Below are 17,306 nucleotides of genomic sequence, written 5' to 3' on the forward strand. Positions count from 1 at the left end.
GCCCAAAAAGCAGAGCAACCAGAGCAACCAGTGACACAAACAAGTACAGCAGACGATGCCGTGGGCCCCGATCTCTCGGGGGGTTATTATGGCGCACACACCGTTACACCGCGAACACACCATTACACCGCAAACACACCGTTACACCACGAACACATTAAAAAGGCACCACACAATACGAACTCACAAGGAGATTTTTGCCAACACACATTTGTAACGTTGTAACCGACAAACTCTTTTTAAGGCGGATGTCATGTGCAAAAAGGGGGTCTGGAATGTGTTGAACAGACAGTGTCCTCTCTCTCCCTCTCTCCCTCTCTCTCTCTCCGATGAAGTGTGCTTTTGTTCTTTCGTTTGCTGCTAACGTCTTTAAAAAAATATCTGAAATGTGTTTTAAGGTTTTAAAGAATGATTGCATTATCGTTATGTTGGTTGGTTTCACAGGCATATTCCAGGCTTCCAGGTGTGGTTAAATGGGGGTTGAGGGGGTGGGGGGATGCTGGAGGAGGTGTCATTATGCTGTATATTCAGTTCCTGTAGCTTTTGCGTCCCTCTCCCTCCTTGAGGAAGGTCCATATGAGCGTGTTCACAATATCCGGCTGGTCCTGCTGCAGCCAGTGGCTTGCCCCGGAGATGATGTTCAGACGGAAGTGGTTCCTGATGTACAGGCGGCAGGCCTCTGCCATTTCCTGTTCCAGAAAAGCATCCCTCTCACCCCACAGAAGTAGCACGGGAGAGCGGACGTAGTTTTGACCGAGAGGGAGGGAGCTGTGGAGAAAGGGAGGGGGGATACATCACTTTACTGCAGTAAAAACCCTGATCTGTTGGAATAATATGCCAACATTATGGGAAATGCGCTTAGAGTCTAGATAGATACCAATTTCCTCTCTGTGCGTTCAGTAGAAATGTATCCGGCTGCAATCTAGCCTAGCTTAGCACAAATCAATGGAAGCGCATACGAACCACTAGCCTAGCTTAAAACTCAGGGAAAGGTGTTTTTGGCCAACAGTTAGGCTAGCTGGTCCGTATCCGTTTCCATTAAATTGTGATAAGCTAGGCTAGCAGGCAGCCGGATAGCTTCCTACTGAACGTACAGAGAGGAAATTGGTATCTATCTTGTCATGATTGAGTTATATTTATAGTATTTAATGCACATTTAAACGTGCACTATGCAGTTTTGGGAGAGACATTTCTAACTCAGAGAAGTATATATATAAAAAAATAATTGCTATTTCTTTTTGAAATTTCATAATTTAATAAACAAAACTGGGTCCCTGGAACACAGTTCGAAGCTGGAAAGTTACCTGAAAGGTTTTGCTGTTGTTTATAATGTATAGGGCCTGCAACTTTGTTTACAAACATATTTAATATTCCAAGAAGTTATCTTCTATGCTTGTGTTTTGTGCCTCAAAATTATTTAGACTTAGAATATCATAAGATATAAGAACTTCATGCATAGCAAACTAACTGAAGGCTCTTGCTAAATGCAAACAAATCTCCCTTCCCTCAAAACAGCTTGTGCACCTTTAACTCATTGACTGCCATGCTGTTTTCCCATCTTTACTCCCTGGTGTCAGCGTTATTGACAATTTTCACGATGTTTGCGGACCCATCGTATATTCTATATTATAGCTATGTAGACAATAGTATGGCTCATTTGACAGGCATTTATATTTATAGTACAATAGGGACGAAACAGTTAATTTCTACATACCTTCGTTTGCGCGCTATACCACGATAAACATCGCTGGTTTTCTAGATTGTGAGATAAAGTGTGTTTTGTGCAGCGTATGCGCAAATCTCGTGGCTGCTCGCCTGAAACCTATATTATTGCCAGGTCAAAAGGTAAACACATGACCTTGTTTCTTCACAAAGCCGGGGGGGGGGGGGGGGGGGGGTCGTTTTCCGATGCTGCGATCATACAAACGCATGTTTTAGGATGGGGGTTCGGTAAAATAGAAATAAAATAGACATTACCTTTGTCAAAAGGTACACTACCATTATGTTTCTTCACAAAATCATCTGGGGGGTCCTACTAATCACCACAAAGTACCAGAAAATACCCTAAAGTACCCCAAAGTACCCCAAAGTATACTCCAAAATACCCCAAAGTACCCTAAAATACCCCAAAATACCCCCAAAGTACCTCAAAATATCCCAAAATACCCTCAAATACCCCAAAATACCCCAAAGTACCCTAAAATACCCCCAAAGTACCCCAAAATACCCCAAAGTATACCCCAAAATACCGCAAAGTACCCCAAAGTATACCCCAAAATACCCTAAAGTACCCCAAAGTATACCCCAAAGTACCCCAAAATACCCCACAATACCCCAAAGTACCCTAAAATACCCCCAAACACCCCAAAACACCCCAAAATACCCCAAAGTATACCCTAAAATACCACAGAGTATCACGAAATACCCCAAAGAACCTCAAAGTTCCCCAAAGTATACCTCAATGTACCACTCTACCATCACACCCACACTAGAGGCAAATCTTTCCTGTGACAAAATGGCAGAATACCATTGAAGACTCTGGCAGGAGCACTCATTCAAGGGTACTACGACTATGCTTGCACCTCATGGTACCAAAGCACCTCAAAGGCGCTAAAAACAAAATTACAAACATCGCAAAACAAACTGGTCAGACTACTGCTTGACCTTACTCCTAGAACCCACCTCACCCCTGCCCACTTTGACAACCTAGGATGGCTTAGAGTAGACGACAGAGTACAGCAACTTGCAATGGGCCTGGTCTACAAGATACACTACACGACCAAGGTACCCATGTACATGTCAAAATACTTCCCAAAGGTCAGTGAATACCACAATCACAACACCAGAGGGAGCTCCACAAATCATGTTAAACCCAGATTCGGCTCAAACAAGGGACTAAACCACGTTTCGCAATTATGCCACATCAATGTGGAACGCCCTACCCAAAGCTGTAAAGGAATGTGAATCACTACCCACTTTCAAAAACACTCTCAAAGAACACCTACGGGAGACTGCAATTAGAAACTGGCCCCTGTAAATGTCCTAACACAACCCCCTCCAATGTACAGTAAATGACCAAGTATGGTTTTGTCAATATTCCAATGTACAGTTTTGCTTGTACAGTTGTACAGTGTCCCCCATCCACCCACCCCTCCTACCCAACCTCCCCCCACCCCACCTACCCAACCTCCTCCAATGTACAGTTTCTACATCAAATGTATATACTCTCTTTTCTGGACTCTTTTCGTATCACAAACAGTACTGTATTTGCAAATCTGGTATGTCATAAATGTATAGATGTAGCAGTACTGTCTATCTGTATGTCATGTATGTCATATATGTTATGATTAATTGAAAATGGGGGACCCTGATGTAAACAAGACGAAAGTCTTTCTCTGGTCTGCATCCCCTTAACAATTGTATGTATTGAGCTGTACTGTACTGTACCCATTCTGCAATCTGTTAATAAACTTTTCAATCAATCAATCAATCCTCCAGCTGCTCTCTCTCTACCATCACACCCACTCCTCCAGCTGCTATAACTCTACCATCACACCCACTCCTCCAGCTGCTCTCTCTCTACCATCACACCCATGGGGGTACTTTGGGGTATTTTGGGGTACTTTGGGGGTATTCTGGGGTACTTTGGGGTATTTTGGGGTACTTTGGGGTATTTTTTGGTATACTTTGGGGTATTTTGGGGTATTTTAGGGTACTTTGGGGTATTTTGGGGTACTTGGGGTATTTTAGGGTACTTTGGGGTATTTTAGGGTACTTTGGGGTATTTTGGGGTATACTTTGGGGTACTTTGGGGTACTTTAGGGTATTTTCTGGTACTTTGTGGTGATTAGTAGGACCCTCAGGGGGTGGTCGTTTTCCGACGCTGCGATCATACAAACGCATGTTTTATGATGGAGTTTCGGTAAAGTAGACGTAAAATAGACGTTACCTTTGTTTTAGAGGTACTCCATTTCTCACTTCAAGTCCAAGTGTCTTGAATCAGAACAGGATCAATACATATAACGTTAGGAAACGCACCTTATCGTCCATAATCATCATCCATATAATCCATTTAGTCTTTTTCACAATATCCAATAGTTCGCTCTAGGCGATCGCCATTGTTGTCCTGCTCACAGCTGCTCGCAACCTACTAGTAGAGTGAGTCCCTAGTTGTTTGGGGGCTGGGGCCACCCACACTAAGCTGGCCCATATGCATGTTCATAAGGTAGGTGATACTGCCACCTGGCGGGATTCAATTGTCATTGCAATTTCAAGGTCTCAGATGAGTCACAAAGGTCTGTTCGAGTGTTTAGAATGGGAAAATCGAAAAAAATAAAAGATTATCTAAACCCGAGAAATCTCGGGTTTGGCGCTCAGCGGTTGAATTTTAAACCCGAGAAATCTCGGGTTTGGCGCAGAAAGGATTAATAACAGTATCATAGCTTGTGCACTTTTAATAACAGTATCATAGCTTGTGCACCTTTAATAACAGTATCATAGCTTGTGCACCTTTAATAACAGTATCATAGCTTGTGCATCTTTAATAACAGTATGTTTTTACGCCGTAGGCTTATGGAGCAACCACTTATTTTCTTACATAAGCAGAAAGAGCTATTCTGAGACAACATATTGTTTCAGGGGGGAACAGATGGCGCTCACCCATGCATGTTAAGTTCACGTGTGAGAAACACTATGGATTTACATTTGACTGTGTTGATCTCTCGGCAGTCAGTTGGGAAGGCTTGCATGTAACAATGGGGGTTAAAGTAAATTCACACGTTTCACGTTGCTGTATCTTTTTACAGCAAGGGTTCTAACCTTTTTGTGTGTCACGGACCCCTAAATTGAGCCTTGTTAGGCTGCGGACCCCCCCATCTGATGAGATTTTGTCTCAGGGACACCAGTCTGGGAAGATTTTGTTGTCAGATATGAGTAAGTCCATTGTCTCTATACTGTAGTCGAGGAGTTAACAGAGAATATTCACTCGTATACGTTCCATCAACTTCTAGTGAGTGAAATAATGAAATCAAACTAATCTCCATTTTCCAGCCAGATCCCCTGGAACCCCATCAAGAACCTGTGGGGGTCTTCGGACCCCGGCCTTGAGAGCCACCGCTTCACAGTAAAAATGTGCCTTCCGCTTTGATGAATCAGACCTCTTGCAACACCAGAGGGCGCTACTGGTTTACATTCAGCATTGGACAGACAGTTCAATCTATTGTCCATGTTGTTATATTACTTTGAGGTTTCTGGGCTGAAAAAGGTCTCTGATTTTTGACATTAGTAGATACATATAGAAAGGTATGCACACTCAAGTGCATAATTACACCATTAATTGTTTAACTACCACATTACATTACCACATAACCTCTTTTCGTTGTACTGTACTTGTGCTGTATAATGACAATACATTTGAATCTAATCTAATCTACACAGCAGTAAGTCCAGCTCAATCATTGCGACTGAGTGGGGAAAGTATTCCAAAGTCCGAAAGGCCAATGGTCCCTATTCGCTCCGATATCCACAGTATACTGCAGTAGTGGCTGGCTTGACATACAACCCTATCTAATATTATTTTTTTCAGATTCAGATTCCTTTATTGTCACTTATTTCAGTACTTTACAGCAAGAAAAGTGAAATTCTATTTATTGTGGTCCCTCGACCATAGCGGCTTCCAATAATAAAAATACAATACATTTAGCATAGAATAAAATAAGATGACTAAAATAAAGATTACACATCTTATATCAATTTCAGTTCCTTTGACCTTCGGAAAACAATTTGGGTTGTTTACACGGTTGGGAAATAGGGAAACATCAGCTCTCTAACAACAGATTTATTGATTCTTCACTCCTGACAGACAGTTTCTGAGCAAATTGTCTTCAAAAGTTCCACAGGTTTATAGATGCCAGAATAAGGCCAATGTTAAGAGTTATCAACTATATTTATATTCTGAATTAATCAACAGACATACAGGTTGTTAAAGCCCCCTAAACTGTTTTGATAAACTACAAGTATACATTTTTTTTAATGAAAAACATCACTTATTTGTGTAAACGAGCCATTGAAAACAATGGATCACATCTATCTGATAAATCAATGAACTAATCATCATCTCTTACCTGAAGACATTCCTGTGATAGTTCAGGGCTCCGGTCAGGGCCCCTGGCTGGGATAGGGCATAGAGATAGGCTTCCAGTTCCTCAGCCGTGAGCCACCGGCCCTTCCTCCCAATCCCTGTGTTTCGGCTGGTGAACAAGGCCTTCAGAGCCTATAGCAGGGATAGGAAGGCACACTGAGTGAGTGAGTGAGTGAGTGAGTGAGTGAGTGAGTGAGTGAGTGAGTGAGTGAGTGAGTGAGTGAGTGAGTGAGTGAGTGAGTGAGTGAGTGAGTGAGTGAGTGAGTGAGTGAGTGAGTGAGTGAGTGAGTGAGTGAGTGAGTGAGTGAGTGAGTGAGTGAGTGAGTGAGTGAGTGAGTGAGTGAGTGAGTGAGTGAGTGAGTGAGTGAGTGAGTGAGTGAGTGAGTGAGTGAGTGAGTGAGTGAGTGAGTGAGTGAGTGAGTGAGTGAGTGAGTGAGTGAGTGAGTGAGTGAGTGAGTGAGTGAGTGAGTGAGTGAGTGAGTGAGTGAGTGAGTGAGTGAGTGAGTGAGTGAGTGAGTGAGTGAGTGAGTGAGTGAGTGAGTGAGTGAGTGAGTGAGTGAGTGAGTGAGTGAGTGAGTGAGTGAGTGAGTGAGTGAGTGAGTGAGTGAGTGAGTGAGTGAGTGAGTGAGTGAGTGAGTGAGTGAGTGAGTGAGTGAGTGAGTGAGTGAGTGAGTGAGTGAGTGAATCAGTGAGTGAATCAGTGAGTGAGTGAGTGAGTGAGTGAGTGAATCAGTGAGTGAGTGAGTGAGTGAGTGAGTGAGTGAGTGAGTGAGTGAGTGAGTGAGTGAGTGAGTGAGTGAATCAGTGAGTGAGTGAGTGAGTGAGTGAGTGTGAGACCGAAGTGATTTGATCCAATGGCCACTCACAGACAAGGTTGTTCACATCACTGTCACAGTGAGGTCAATTAAGGTACTTAAAAGTCGCATGATGGGTTACTAACTTACTAGTGAGCTGACCTCGACTAAAATGAGTCCTGAGGCGCCTCCGCTCACTGTCGCCTCCGCCATATCATAATATGATATGACTCACTATACTATACTCAACTGCTGCAACGCAGCGATAACAAAACATTAGGTATCATGCAGTCAGCATAGCTCAGATCAAGGGCGCCAGGGTCACGCAAATGTGGTGTGGAGAAATGTGTTATCTCACGCAATGGAGCCTGCAGTGGAAGCTGCACATTCCACCAAATTTTTGCATCGATACAAGCTGCATTATTGTGAGGCTCTGGGCGAAGTCGGATGATACGTGAATGTTGCACAGGTTCATCGTTACACTTCAATTAAAGCACTCATTGCAAAAGCAAACAAATGGCTACAACAGCCTGATAGTGTGATGAGACAATTAGGATAAATCAGTTTTCTTTATCACTGAAAACTAGGGAATTTCACTGTTCTCACTTATTCCTTTCTAAATGTTTCATTTATTGTGCTTGCGTCTTTTTTACTGTGACTTTAGCTCGGGTCAAAATAATATTATTATTATTTTTAAGTTAACCCAAGGCCATCCAAGGTCATCCATCCACTATTGTTACCCGTTAATGATCAAAGCCTATGATTTATGTTCATTAAGATTATTTTATGTCATTTGATGATTAGTGATTCACAATTATAGCCTATGAAATTCCCCTCATCCCCTGAGCTAACTGTCTGATGTTGCTGCTCAAAGCACCTGTCACTTTCCCAGAGGCTTGAAATGACTTTTCACTCTGTCGCTCTAGTAGACTCGTTTCCCACTGGTTATGAAATATGACTACATTTTGCACGGGCGATTTCACCAGGCCAGTCTCCGGGTACATGACCTGTGCCAAGCCTTATATGTAGGTCGATGGTGCCAAGAGGTCGGGAATCCCAGATTCCATGTCATTATAATGCCCATTCTCCTACGCAGAGAGTTGGACGGCGTTCCACTTGCATTCCATTGTCAAACATCTTTGCCCAAAGAGAAGTAAACTAACCTGTGCTACCTTTACTCCTATTATTTCCCCTTAATATATTGAATAAATAATATTATATTATTGTTCCCCCTATATATTTCTAGTCTCTTTTATAAATAAGAACCGAAAATGAGTTAATTTAATCTCACAGTGTCTGTGCAGCCTTGTTTATTTACTGTCTCCGTGGAAATGACGATGAACCTTGCCAAGGTATGGTTTCACTTTTCTGATAACTACATCACTGCATAACTCATACATGTTCAAACAAGCGCCACTTTCGGTTATTTGTGATACTCTAATTCAAAATTACACGTTTTTATTTCAAACTAATTTGGTTGCGGGTATTTGGATTTGGTACAGATTCTGTCTCTCTTGGGCAGAGGTGTTTAGCAGGCTGTGACGTACAGGCGTAGAGACAGCTCTGCATAGCAGTGTGTATAAGGCCTATTCGTATGGATCTTAATTCTTCTAGAACCCTGAGATCAACATGGTGTCCACTGTGTTTGATACAAGACCGTTTCATTTCTTGCAAATTCTGGTAAACAAAAAATCAGAGCTTTAGAGGAAAAATAAATACATTCTTTATTTTCACCAGCAAACTGCATTGGTACATACAACAACACCGCGCGCATCTGACCTTGGGTCACTTTCCCAATTTGTTTGGGTTTAAATTATATTGATTCTATTTCAGTTTCTTTTCACATTGATCGAAATATTCAAATGTTAAAACTATAATGGCAATAACAAGGAGCATTGTATATTTACTACATTTCCTTCTGTATTTGATGAACACATGATCACCCATCATGGCTAACCTATTTCATTTTACTATCACACAATGATTCAAACACTAAAAATAGAATGATTCTATTATTGCATGTCGCTATACAACAGCCTACATACACCAATGCACACGCATTAGACCATGCATGCATGCACTCACACATTTACAAATTAACACAGTGACGTACACACACACACACACACACACACACACACACACACACACACACACACACACACACACACACACACACACACACACACACACACACACACACACACACACACACACACACACACACACACACACACACACACACACACACACATACACACACACACTTTGACCTTGAAATCGCTCAGGCTCGCACACAGCAGATCACCTTGAAATCATTGATGGAGAGCATGAGCTCCGGGAAACGGGGGAGCTGGAAAAAGAAGAAATTACTGGACTTCAGCAGCTGGCTGGGATGACGCAGGGCATAATCTGGAGAGGAGGAGAGAAGAGGAGGGAGGAGGGGAGAGAGGAGAGGAGAAAGGGAAGATATGAGAGGAGGGGAGAGAGCAGAGTGGGAGGGAAGAGATGAGAGGAGAGAGGGCAATGGAAGAGATGAGGGGAAGAGAGGAGAGATGGGAAGAGAGGAGAGAACAGGAGAGAGGGGGAGAGATGAGAAGAGAGGAGGTGAGAGGGGAAGAGAGGAGAAGAGAGGAGAGAAGAGGAGAGAGGGGAAGAGAGGAGAGAACATGAGATGGGAAGAGAGGAGAGAACAGGAGAGATGGGAAGAGGAGAGAACAGGAGAGAGGAGAAGAGAGGGGAAGAGAGGAGAGAAGAGGAGAAGAAAGGAGAGAACAGGAGATGTGGGAAGAGAGGAGAGAACAGGAGAGATGGGAAGAGAGGGGAGAACAGGAGAGAGGGGGAGAGAGGAGAGGAGAAGAGAGGGGAAGAGAAGAGAGGAGATAAGAGGGGATGAGAGGAAAGGAGAGAAGAGGAAAGACCAGGAGAGGAGACAAGAGAAAAGGAGAGAGGGGAAGAGAGGAGAGGAAAGAAGAAATGAGAAAAGAGAAGAGAGGGGAAGAGAGGAGAGAAGAGGAGAGGGGAAGAGAGGAGAGAAGAGGAGAGGGGAAGAGATGCGAAGAGAAGAGAGGAGAGAAGAGAGGGGAGAGAGGGGAAGAGAGGAGAGAAGGGTGAGGGGTAAAGGCAGAGGGCGTCGTGGACATCATAAGTCTGGCCCACTTCACCCCCCTGTGTCTGCCTTTCCCATCAGCTGTTCCAGCTTCACGTTAAAGCATTAGCCCGCTGTAATTACCTCCTTATCTTCCCACCCTTAAGGAAGGAGAGGGTTTACCAGATGGATGGAAATATGGAATAGAATCAATAATACTTCCTAATTAATGGTGGTAATTATGGTAATAACCCAAGAGCTAAAACAGAGCCGCTCTCTGATGGAGGTCTTGCACGGAACATTTGTGTAGTTATTTTTCTTCCAGCATGGCTGCCTCTAACATAGCAACCATTGGTTTGTACATGGCAATGGAAGAGGTTGCTATGTGCAAAACAACGGTTGCTATGTGTTGATATATAAATATCAACAAAAACATAATAATTTGGTGTCGTATTAATGGATCTTGTAAACAAGTCACAATAGAACAGTAATATCATGCTTTTCCAGTGTACCTACTCTAACACTGCACAGAATTCAAGCATTTTCTTTCGAAAGTGGTTACCAATGGTTACAGGCAGTCATACTGAAAAAGAACTACACAAACATTCCGTGCAAGGCTTCTATGGGTATGTGGAAAATAGGTTCTCTTTCAAAATATTCTGACCCAACAGTTGCCGTAGCAACAGCACGTCATAGTATCAGTACATTTCAGAATATAGTAACGCCCAATTTCAGAATCCGTACATGTTATTCCTCTGGTCTAAGACAGTACAGATATAATAGTGAAAATTAGTAACTCTCCCAAATCCAAAAACTGGATGCAAGCTGCTCCATAGACAATTAATTGAGAAATATTATATAGATGACACAGAGCACCCAGGGGAATGTTCATAGGTACATTTTCTGTTTCAGAACAGAGACCACTACTGTATAAAAAAAATAAAAAAAACGTTCTGTGGGTCCACAAAATCAGTCTCCCATTCAATATCAGTGGAACAGCACACGTTTGATTCTTACTCCTCTGGTTTCTGGCCTTGGGAGGGAGTAGCTCATGTTCACAACTATTGACTGAACTGTCTCAGGCCACAGAACTATTAATATAATTCTTAATTTGAGCGGAGTTCCCCTTTAAAAGTCAAGAACCGCCCTTGATAACATACCTGTGAACACAGAGGGATGCGGACAGTTTAGGACAATGAGCTTCGTCACCATCTCTGGATAGTGAATGGCAAACAGCCACGCGACGGTCCCCCCCCAGTCATGGCCAACCAGACAGCATCTGTTGTACCCTGCAAAGAAGAGGATGTGCCTATTAATTAATTACGCCTGTGTTCTCGCTCTTGTAGCCAAGAGAACAGGGGGCATTTTGTCAATCAAGCGAGGTTAAAGTAAACGTTAACTTTTTAATAAAGCCACAATTTATATATATATATATATATATATATATATATATATATATATATATATATATTATATTCACATACATTCTTTTGAAGAGTTTGATCTATAGATGCAATGGGCCGACCCCTCAAGAAGCACGTCAAGGAAAATGCTTGGGAAAGTAACGTTGTTCTACTGTCTGCCCCCCCCCCCCCCCCCCCCCCCCATCTGTCGAGGATGTCGACATCAATCAAATCGATGTAATTCATGACACAAACTCAGATGGAGATCAAGGTCAGGGCATCTGTCTGAGCGATACTGATCACTACATTAGCCCCCTGGTCTCCACGCGGTAATCTCCTTACCTGCACTGGCACCGTTTTACACACAGGGATGATCAGCCTCGGCTAAGCCTCATCTCAACATTCTCATATCGCATGCAGTCACATCTTAGTGCAGGGGGGCCACTTTTGGAAAGATGACAGAGAGGGGGGGGGGGGTCGAATGGGACGGTTTATGAAATGTTGTCCCATTTTCTGCTGTCTGACTATTAATGTTTACGGTTATTAGTCATGTTCATATATGGTGTGTTAGCTTGAGCTGTAGGTGTTAGGGAAATGCACACATCCTGTAGCGAGCATTGATTATATAATTTGCATACCATCACGCTGCACTTAGAGCATCACTGCACAGCAGTCGATGAATTGTTTATTTCCATTGTTGAATGCAGAATATGCATGTCCTTAATCCAGATTATGGAGTAAAATGAAAATACCTCTGTTCTTTTTTTTTTTACCTAACCAACAATAACATTATCTGTACTAATCTGTACCAAAAAAAGGAAAATGTTAAGCTTTTTTTTCTTTTCTTAATTAATGGAATATATATGTTATGCAAGTAATTTAATAATTGAGGGACACTGGTGTGTGTGTGTGTGTGTGTGTGTGTGTGTGTGTGTGTGTGTGTGTGTGTGTGTGTGTGTGTGTGTGTGTGTGTGTGTGTGTGTGTGTGTGTGCGTGCGTGTGTGTGCGTGCGTGTGTGTGCATGCGTGTGTGTGCATGCGCGTGTCTGTGTGTGTGTGCAATGCAGACAGCTCCAGGCCAGAGTAGGGCTTTGTGTTAGTGTGAGCATGCTGCTGTCAGCAGGCTGGGGGCTCTGTATCCCCACAACGGTCCAGGATGGTGAGCATGAGTCACAGGACCTTGTCGTGGCCTTACTGCAGGCCCAGAGGCCGTCCGCGACACAAGAAACCAAAAACCAGCTTCATTTCAACTCGGGACACTCGGGAGTCAAAAGAGCGTGGTCTCCCAGAGGCCGTTTCAGACGAGGTGTCTGGGCGGACAAACGGGAGGCAGACGCTGTGCTCTCTTACCTAAGTACTCCACGATGTCCTTGACGTCGGTCACCAGGTATTCGAAGCGGTAACATTCGCTAGATAGGGGCACGTCGGATTCGCCGTAGCCCCGCATGTCGATGGCCACCACGCGGAATTCACTCTTGAACTCACGCAGCTGGTGGCGCCAGGAGAACCTTGAGACAGTAAATAGTTGCGGGTTAATCAGACAACCGCACTGAAGAGGCATCGTAAAATGTCAAAAGATTACATGGGTGTGAATCGGTGGCAAAAAAAAGGGTCTATACTAGAGCCAACAGGAAATCAAATATGATTTGCTCTAGAATGTTTGTTTATGTTGTCAAGCTGAAACGTCTGTACCCTAAAAACGACTTGTTTAAGAACTGGCGCTCCGCATCCCTGACTGGAGGTGACTTGAAGCTGTTTTAGATTCTAAATTTAAATCTAATCCTTCCTCCCACTCATCGTGTGGACTGGGGACGGCTCCCTAATTGAAGATCTTGTCTGTTGGAGACTTTACTCATCGAGCCTAAAAACGCCTCCTCTTCCTCCTCCTCCTCCTCCTCCTCCTCCTCCTCCTCCTCCTCCTCCTCCGAGCAAGATGTAATAGGTCTGATGACTGTGATTTTGATGAGTCAGGATAAGAGCCCCTGGACTGAAACCAGAGATATTTGAATATAGATGAGGTTTAAAATAAAATAAGCTTTCCCCCCCCCCCCCCCCCCCCACACACAACCCTCATAACTCTCTGCTTGGTTTCTAAGTGACAAGGCATCCAATAATTTATCCTACTTTACGAATTAATTAAGTGGGAGAGTCATTTAGTCTCTCTCTCTCTCTCTCTCTCTCTCTCTCTCTCTCTCTCTCTCTCATACCCAATGGAGTTCATCATTAAATGGAGTTCACCAGGCTAGTGGAGCAGAATAGACCCCCACCACCATTAATTAATCCCTGTCCCGTTGTGTGTGCAACTCTGAGAGTATGCGTGAGCTATAGAGATGAGCTATAGACACGAGCTATAGAGATGAGCTATAGACATGAGCTATAGACATGCTCACAGCACTTGACAACCTCTCTGGGCTCATTCCAGGAGCCGTTTCCCCACTGCATTCCTCTTTCCTTTATCCATGATACCAGGAGGAAGTGATCTTAAATGCTTTGGACCTTTATCCCCAGGGAGACACGTTATAGTCTTATCTAGGACTAAAATGGTCCGTCAATGGAGAATCCTCACTGGAATGTGATGTGACTGTTGCCGTGTCCCAGAAACCTGACCGTTGAGATTTCTTTCAAACGCCAAAGCAACCATCCTAATCAAGGGCGTCTGAGGGCTATATTAGCTTACTGGTTTCTTTTTTTTAATATATTCTTTTATATGCAGTTTGTGGGGGTGACAGGGGATCGGGGGGTAGGTTCCTGGTTTCTGGCAGTGTGTCAAAGTGTCCTTGAGAAAAACACTTAACCCATAACTGCTCCCGACAAGCAGGTTGGCACCATTGATTGCATGGTCGCCTCCGCCATTGGTGTGTGAATGTGTGAATGCGAGGCACAAATTGTAAACCACTTTGGATAAAAGCACTATACAAGCAGTCCATACCAACACTGGTGTTGCAATACTACAAGCAGGCGAAGGACCGACAGGCTCTCAATATGACTTTTGTGGAGAGTTGAAACTGTATAATATAAGTGGCTGATGGTTCTTGACTTACCAAAACTCTGGGAAGCCATGTAGAAACAGCATGAGAGGCTTCCCTCTCTCACCAGCGGCAACATAGTGGAACCGAAGTCCAGACTCCTAGGTGAAAAGACAAGACACTCATTTACACTTCAGGATTCAGCAGTTGGGTTCTTATTGAGAGTGACTTTCAATAAGCATAGTATAGCCGAAGGAATCATAATCAACAGTAGAAGCTATATCGTCAAGTTCATCACCATAATTGCAACTAAGTAATACATGTACAAGGGACAACAACTTCATACTACCAACAACATAGGACTTTCTTTCCTTCTCATTTCTTTTGAGTCACTGCATATGCCGTAGGCTACATTTGGAACTAGATCATGCATTTCTCATCATAGTGTCAAAAACAATTCAAACTTGACCTCCTCACCTCAGCAGTATAATTTGTATTGATTCAACGTTTATTCCATAGCATAATACAGTCTACTCAAGTAAATTCATAGCTGGCCTATTATAGCGGGAGGTGTTTCTTGACAGTTTGTTTAATGGTTAATAAACCGTGAACTGTCAACAAGGATTGGCCGAGGTTCCTTCCTCCATTAAACCACTTGACTGGCGCTGATTAATAGAAAACACAATACTTGCTTTTACCAGGCAAGCTTTTGACATTTTATTACATCATCTTTAATACATCGGATGTTAGTTACTTTGATATCATCGCAGCGGTGGGATCATTACATTCTGCACGAGCAGACGCTATACACGCGGGAGCTGTTCCTTCAGCACCACCTGAGCGCCGGATATAAACAATGTGCAGCAAACCTCGTTGTCACTGAAAACGCCTAAAAAATAAACTGATACCTCATCGTTTGCACATGCAGGCCTATTTGGCTTTTTCCAATACGACACGGCAGGCAAGGTGTTCTAGCATTGCACAGCTTAGTTATCGTAGCTACAAACCATGCGAGGGCTCATTCACACAATGGGCCATCATTCCCCTTCCTCCAGACTAGACACAGGTCTTACCTTGATCCTGACATAACAGTGGGTTCCCAAGGACGTGTCGTTTAAGCAAGCAGGGGGAGTCTCACGAATTCCCCATTGGAAGGTCGCCGACGGCCTTAAGATGATGTTCCACGAAAGTTTCAGCAGTGCCGCGGCGGTGCACAGAGCACAATAACCATAGATCAATGACCAGTATCCCCAAATTCTGATTTTCAGCATAAGTCCGAATACAAACAGCAGCAAGTTGTGGAGCACTCTCGCCATCTTTACATCAGCGCCAGGAAATCAATTCAGATCACGTTACCTAGCGATGTCTGTCTCTTATTAATTGGCCGCTTCTCTTTGAAATGATTGCTGGAAATCCCGTCGTTTGGTTAACAGCGCAGACGCACGACTATCTGTAGGGAGGGTCTCGGTAAACGGTTGAATGAAACGGTAACGGGAGCATCGCGTCAGAATTCAGCGTGCGTGTGTGTGACAGACAGCAGAAGATATTTAGCTGGAGACGGTGTTGTTGACTCCAGGACCAGAAGCACATCCTAAATAATACAAGACACCACGTCAACTCGCGAACCAACCACAGCTAATACACTGGAATACCCCACGTGGTGGACGTGTTCAGTTAAAGGGCTTTGCGCAACTAACATCTTGGCTTTAGCAGCTAAGGGGGGATTTTTTTTAACGGTTCAAAATAGAACACATCAAGAAAGTTTTTGAATGTAAAAAGACTAACATAGAAAATGTACAATTAGAACATTATGTAGAAATAGAGCCCAATGCCAAAAAAATATATTCCAATGAAATATTTTACACAACCCCACTGATTGGTTGGCATGTCAATTCCAGAAAAAAAAGAAAGTACAATGAAAATATTTTTATTGACCTGTATTTTGTGAAAAAAAAGAAAAAAAAGTTCTCCATTTAACTTGGCATACAAACCATACCATACAGAATAAAGTGCAATTATCAGGTTAACGAATACACATCATCAGAGCAATTTGTGGTACCCTGATAGGGCCCACTAACCGTCCTTCCAAACAGGACATCCCATTTCTGACACCAATAGCAGTTGGTGGGGGCTGGACATCCAACCAGGTACCTTAAAAGGCTCCACAATCACTGACGGTGCCCCAGTCATATACCTCTGGGGAGGGCAGTTAACCCTTTCACTGCCACACGACAGAAGGTTAACCCTTTACTATCACACAACCGACAGGGTTAAGTGGACCCCATTGGTGTTGCCACACACCATGCCCCAACGGACAAGAGAACATGCTCTACAATGTCCAAATGCCAACCGCACAGTGGAGACATGCCTCTCCTGTGGCCTGCAGGTCTACCCCACGTCCATGTATAGTCCTCAGCAGGTTGGGCTCCCCAAGCCATGACATCACCACTGCACCAACTGCCCTGCTAGGTAGGCTATACATAATCTCCTCTTGGTGTAGTAGTGGTGTTGCAGGTTGGGGAGCCTGAGGTCACAGGTTCGACACCCAGCCGCGCCACCAAGCTCCACAATAATAATGATCAAAATAAACATCTCCCAGAACACATACAATCAGGGTTGATTTTCGATTACAATATTCAATGCAGTGTTAACAAAGCCAACCGTGCAACAAACACACTACAATATGGCACTTGCAAGTAGAAAATCCAATTTTGGGAACTGTACATTTCAGCCAAGTTCCACATTTTTTTAAACTGCCATTACAATTTTAGCAAAGACTAAACATCCGGTAAATTAAATGGTCCCATTCAATACAAAATCTTTTGTTTTATAAAAGGAAAAAAAGATAAAAAGAAAAAAGGAATTCATGTAAGAGACATTCACAGGACATGTACATACCATCCTATATACATATCAA

At 43.4% G+C, this 17,306-nt stretch overlaps 1 protein-coding gene across 1 annotated transcript; it reads right to left on the reverse strand.

The window, feature by feature from the left end:
• Window positions 1-527: 527 nt before the first annotated feature.
• ephx4 (epoxide hydrolase 4) lies at window positions 528-15,705 on the reverse strand (the record flags this gene model as incomplete). The annotated part of the gene is made up of 7 exons (XM_084307941.1): window positions 528-768; window positions 6,123-6,271; window positions 9,242-9,345; window positions 11,182-11,310; window positions 12,774-12,931; window positions 14,465-14,550; window positions 15,463-15,705. The coding sequence occupies 7 exons, from the start codon at window positions 15,703-15,705 to the stop codon at window positions 528-530; spliced, it is 1,110 nt and encodes a 369-aa protein (XP_084164067.1).
• Between the last annotated feature and the right edge of the window lie 1,601 nt (window positions 15,706-17,306).

This window comes from Notolepis coatsorum (assembly GCF_963971535.1).
Source record: "Notolepis coatsorum genome assembly, chromosome: 2".
In the NCBI taxonomy this organism is placed as follows: domain Eukaryota; kingdom Metazoa; phylum Chordata; class Actinopteri; order Aulopiformes; family Paralepididae; genus Notolepis; species Notolepis coatsorum.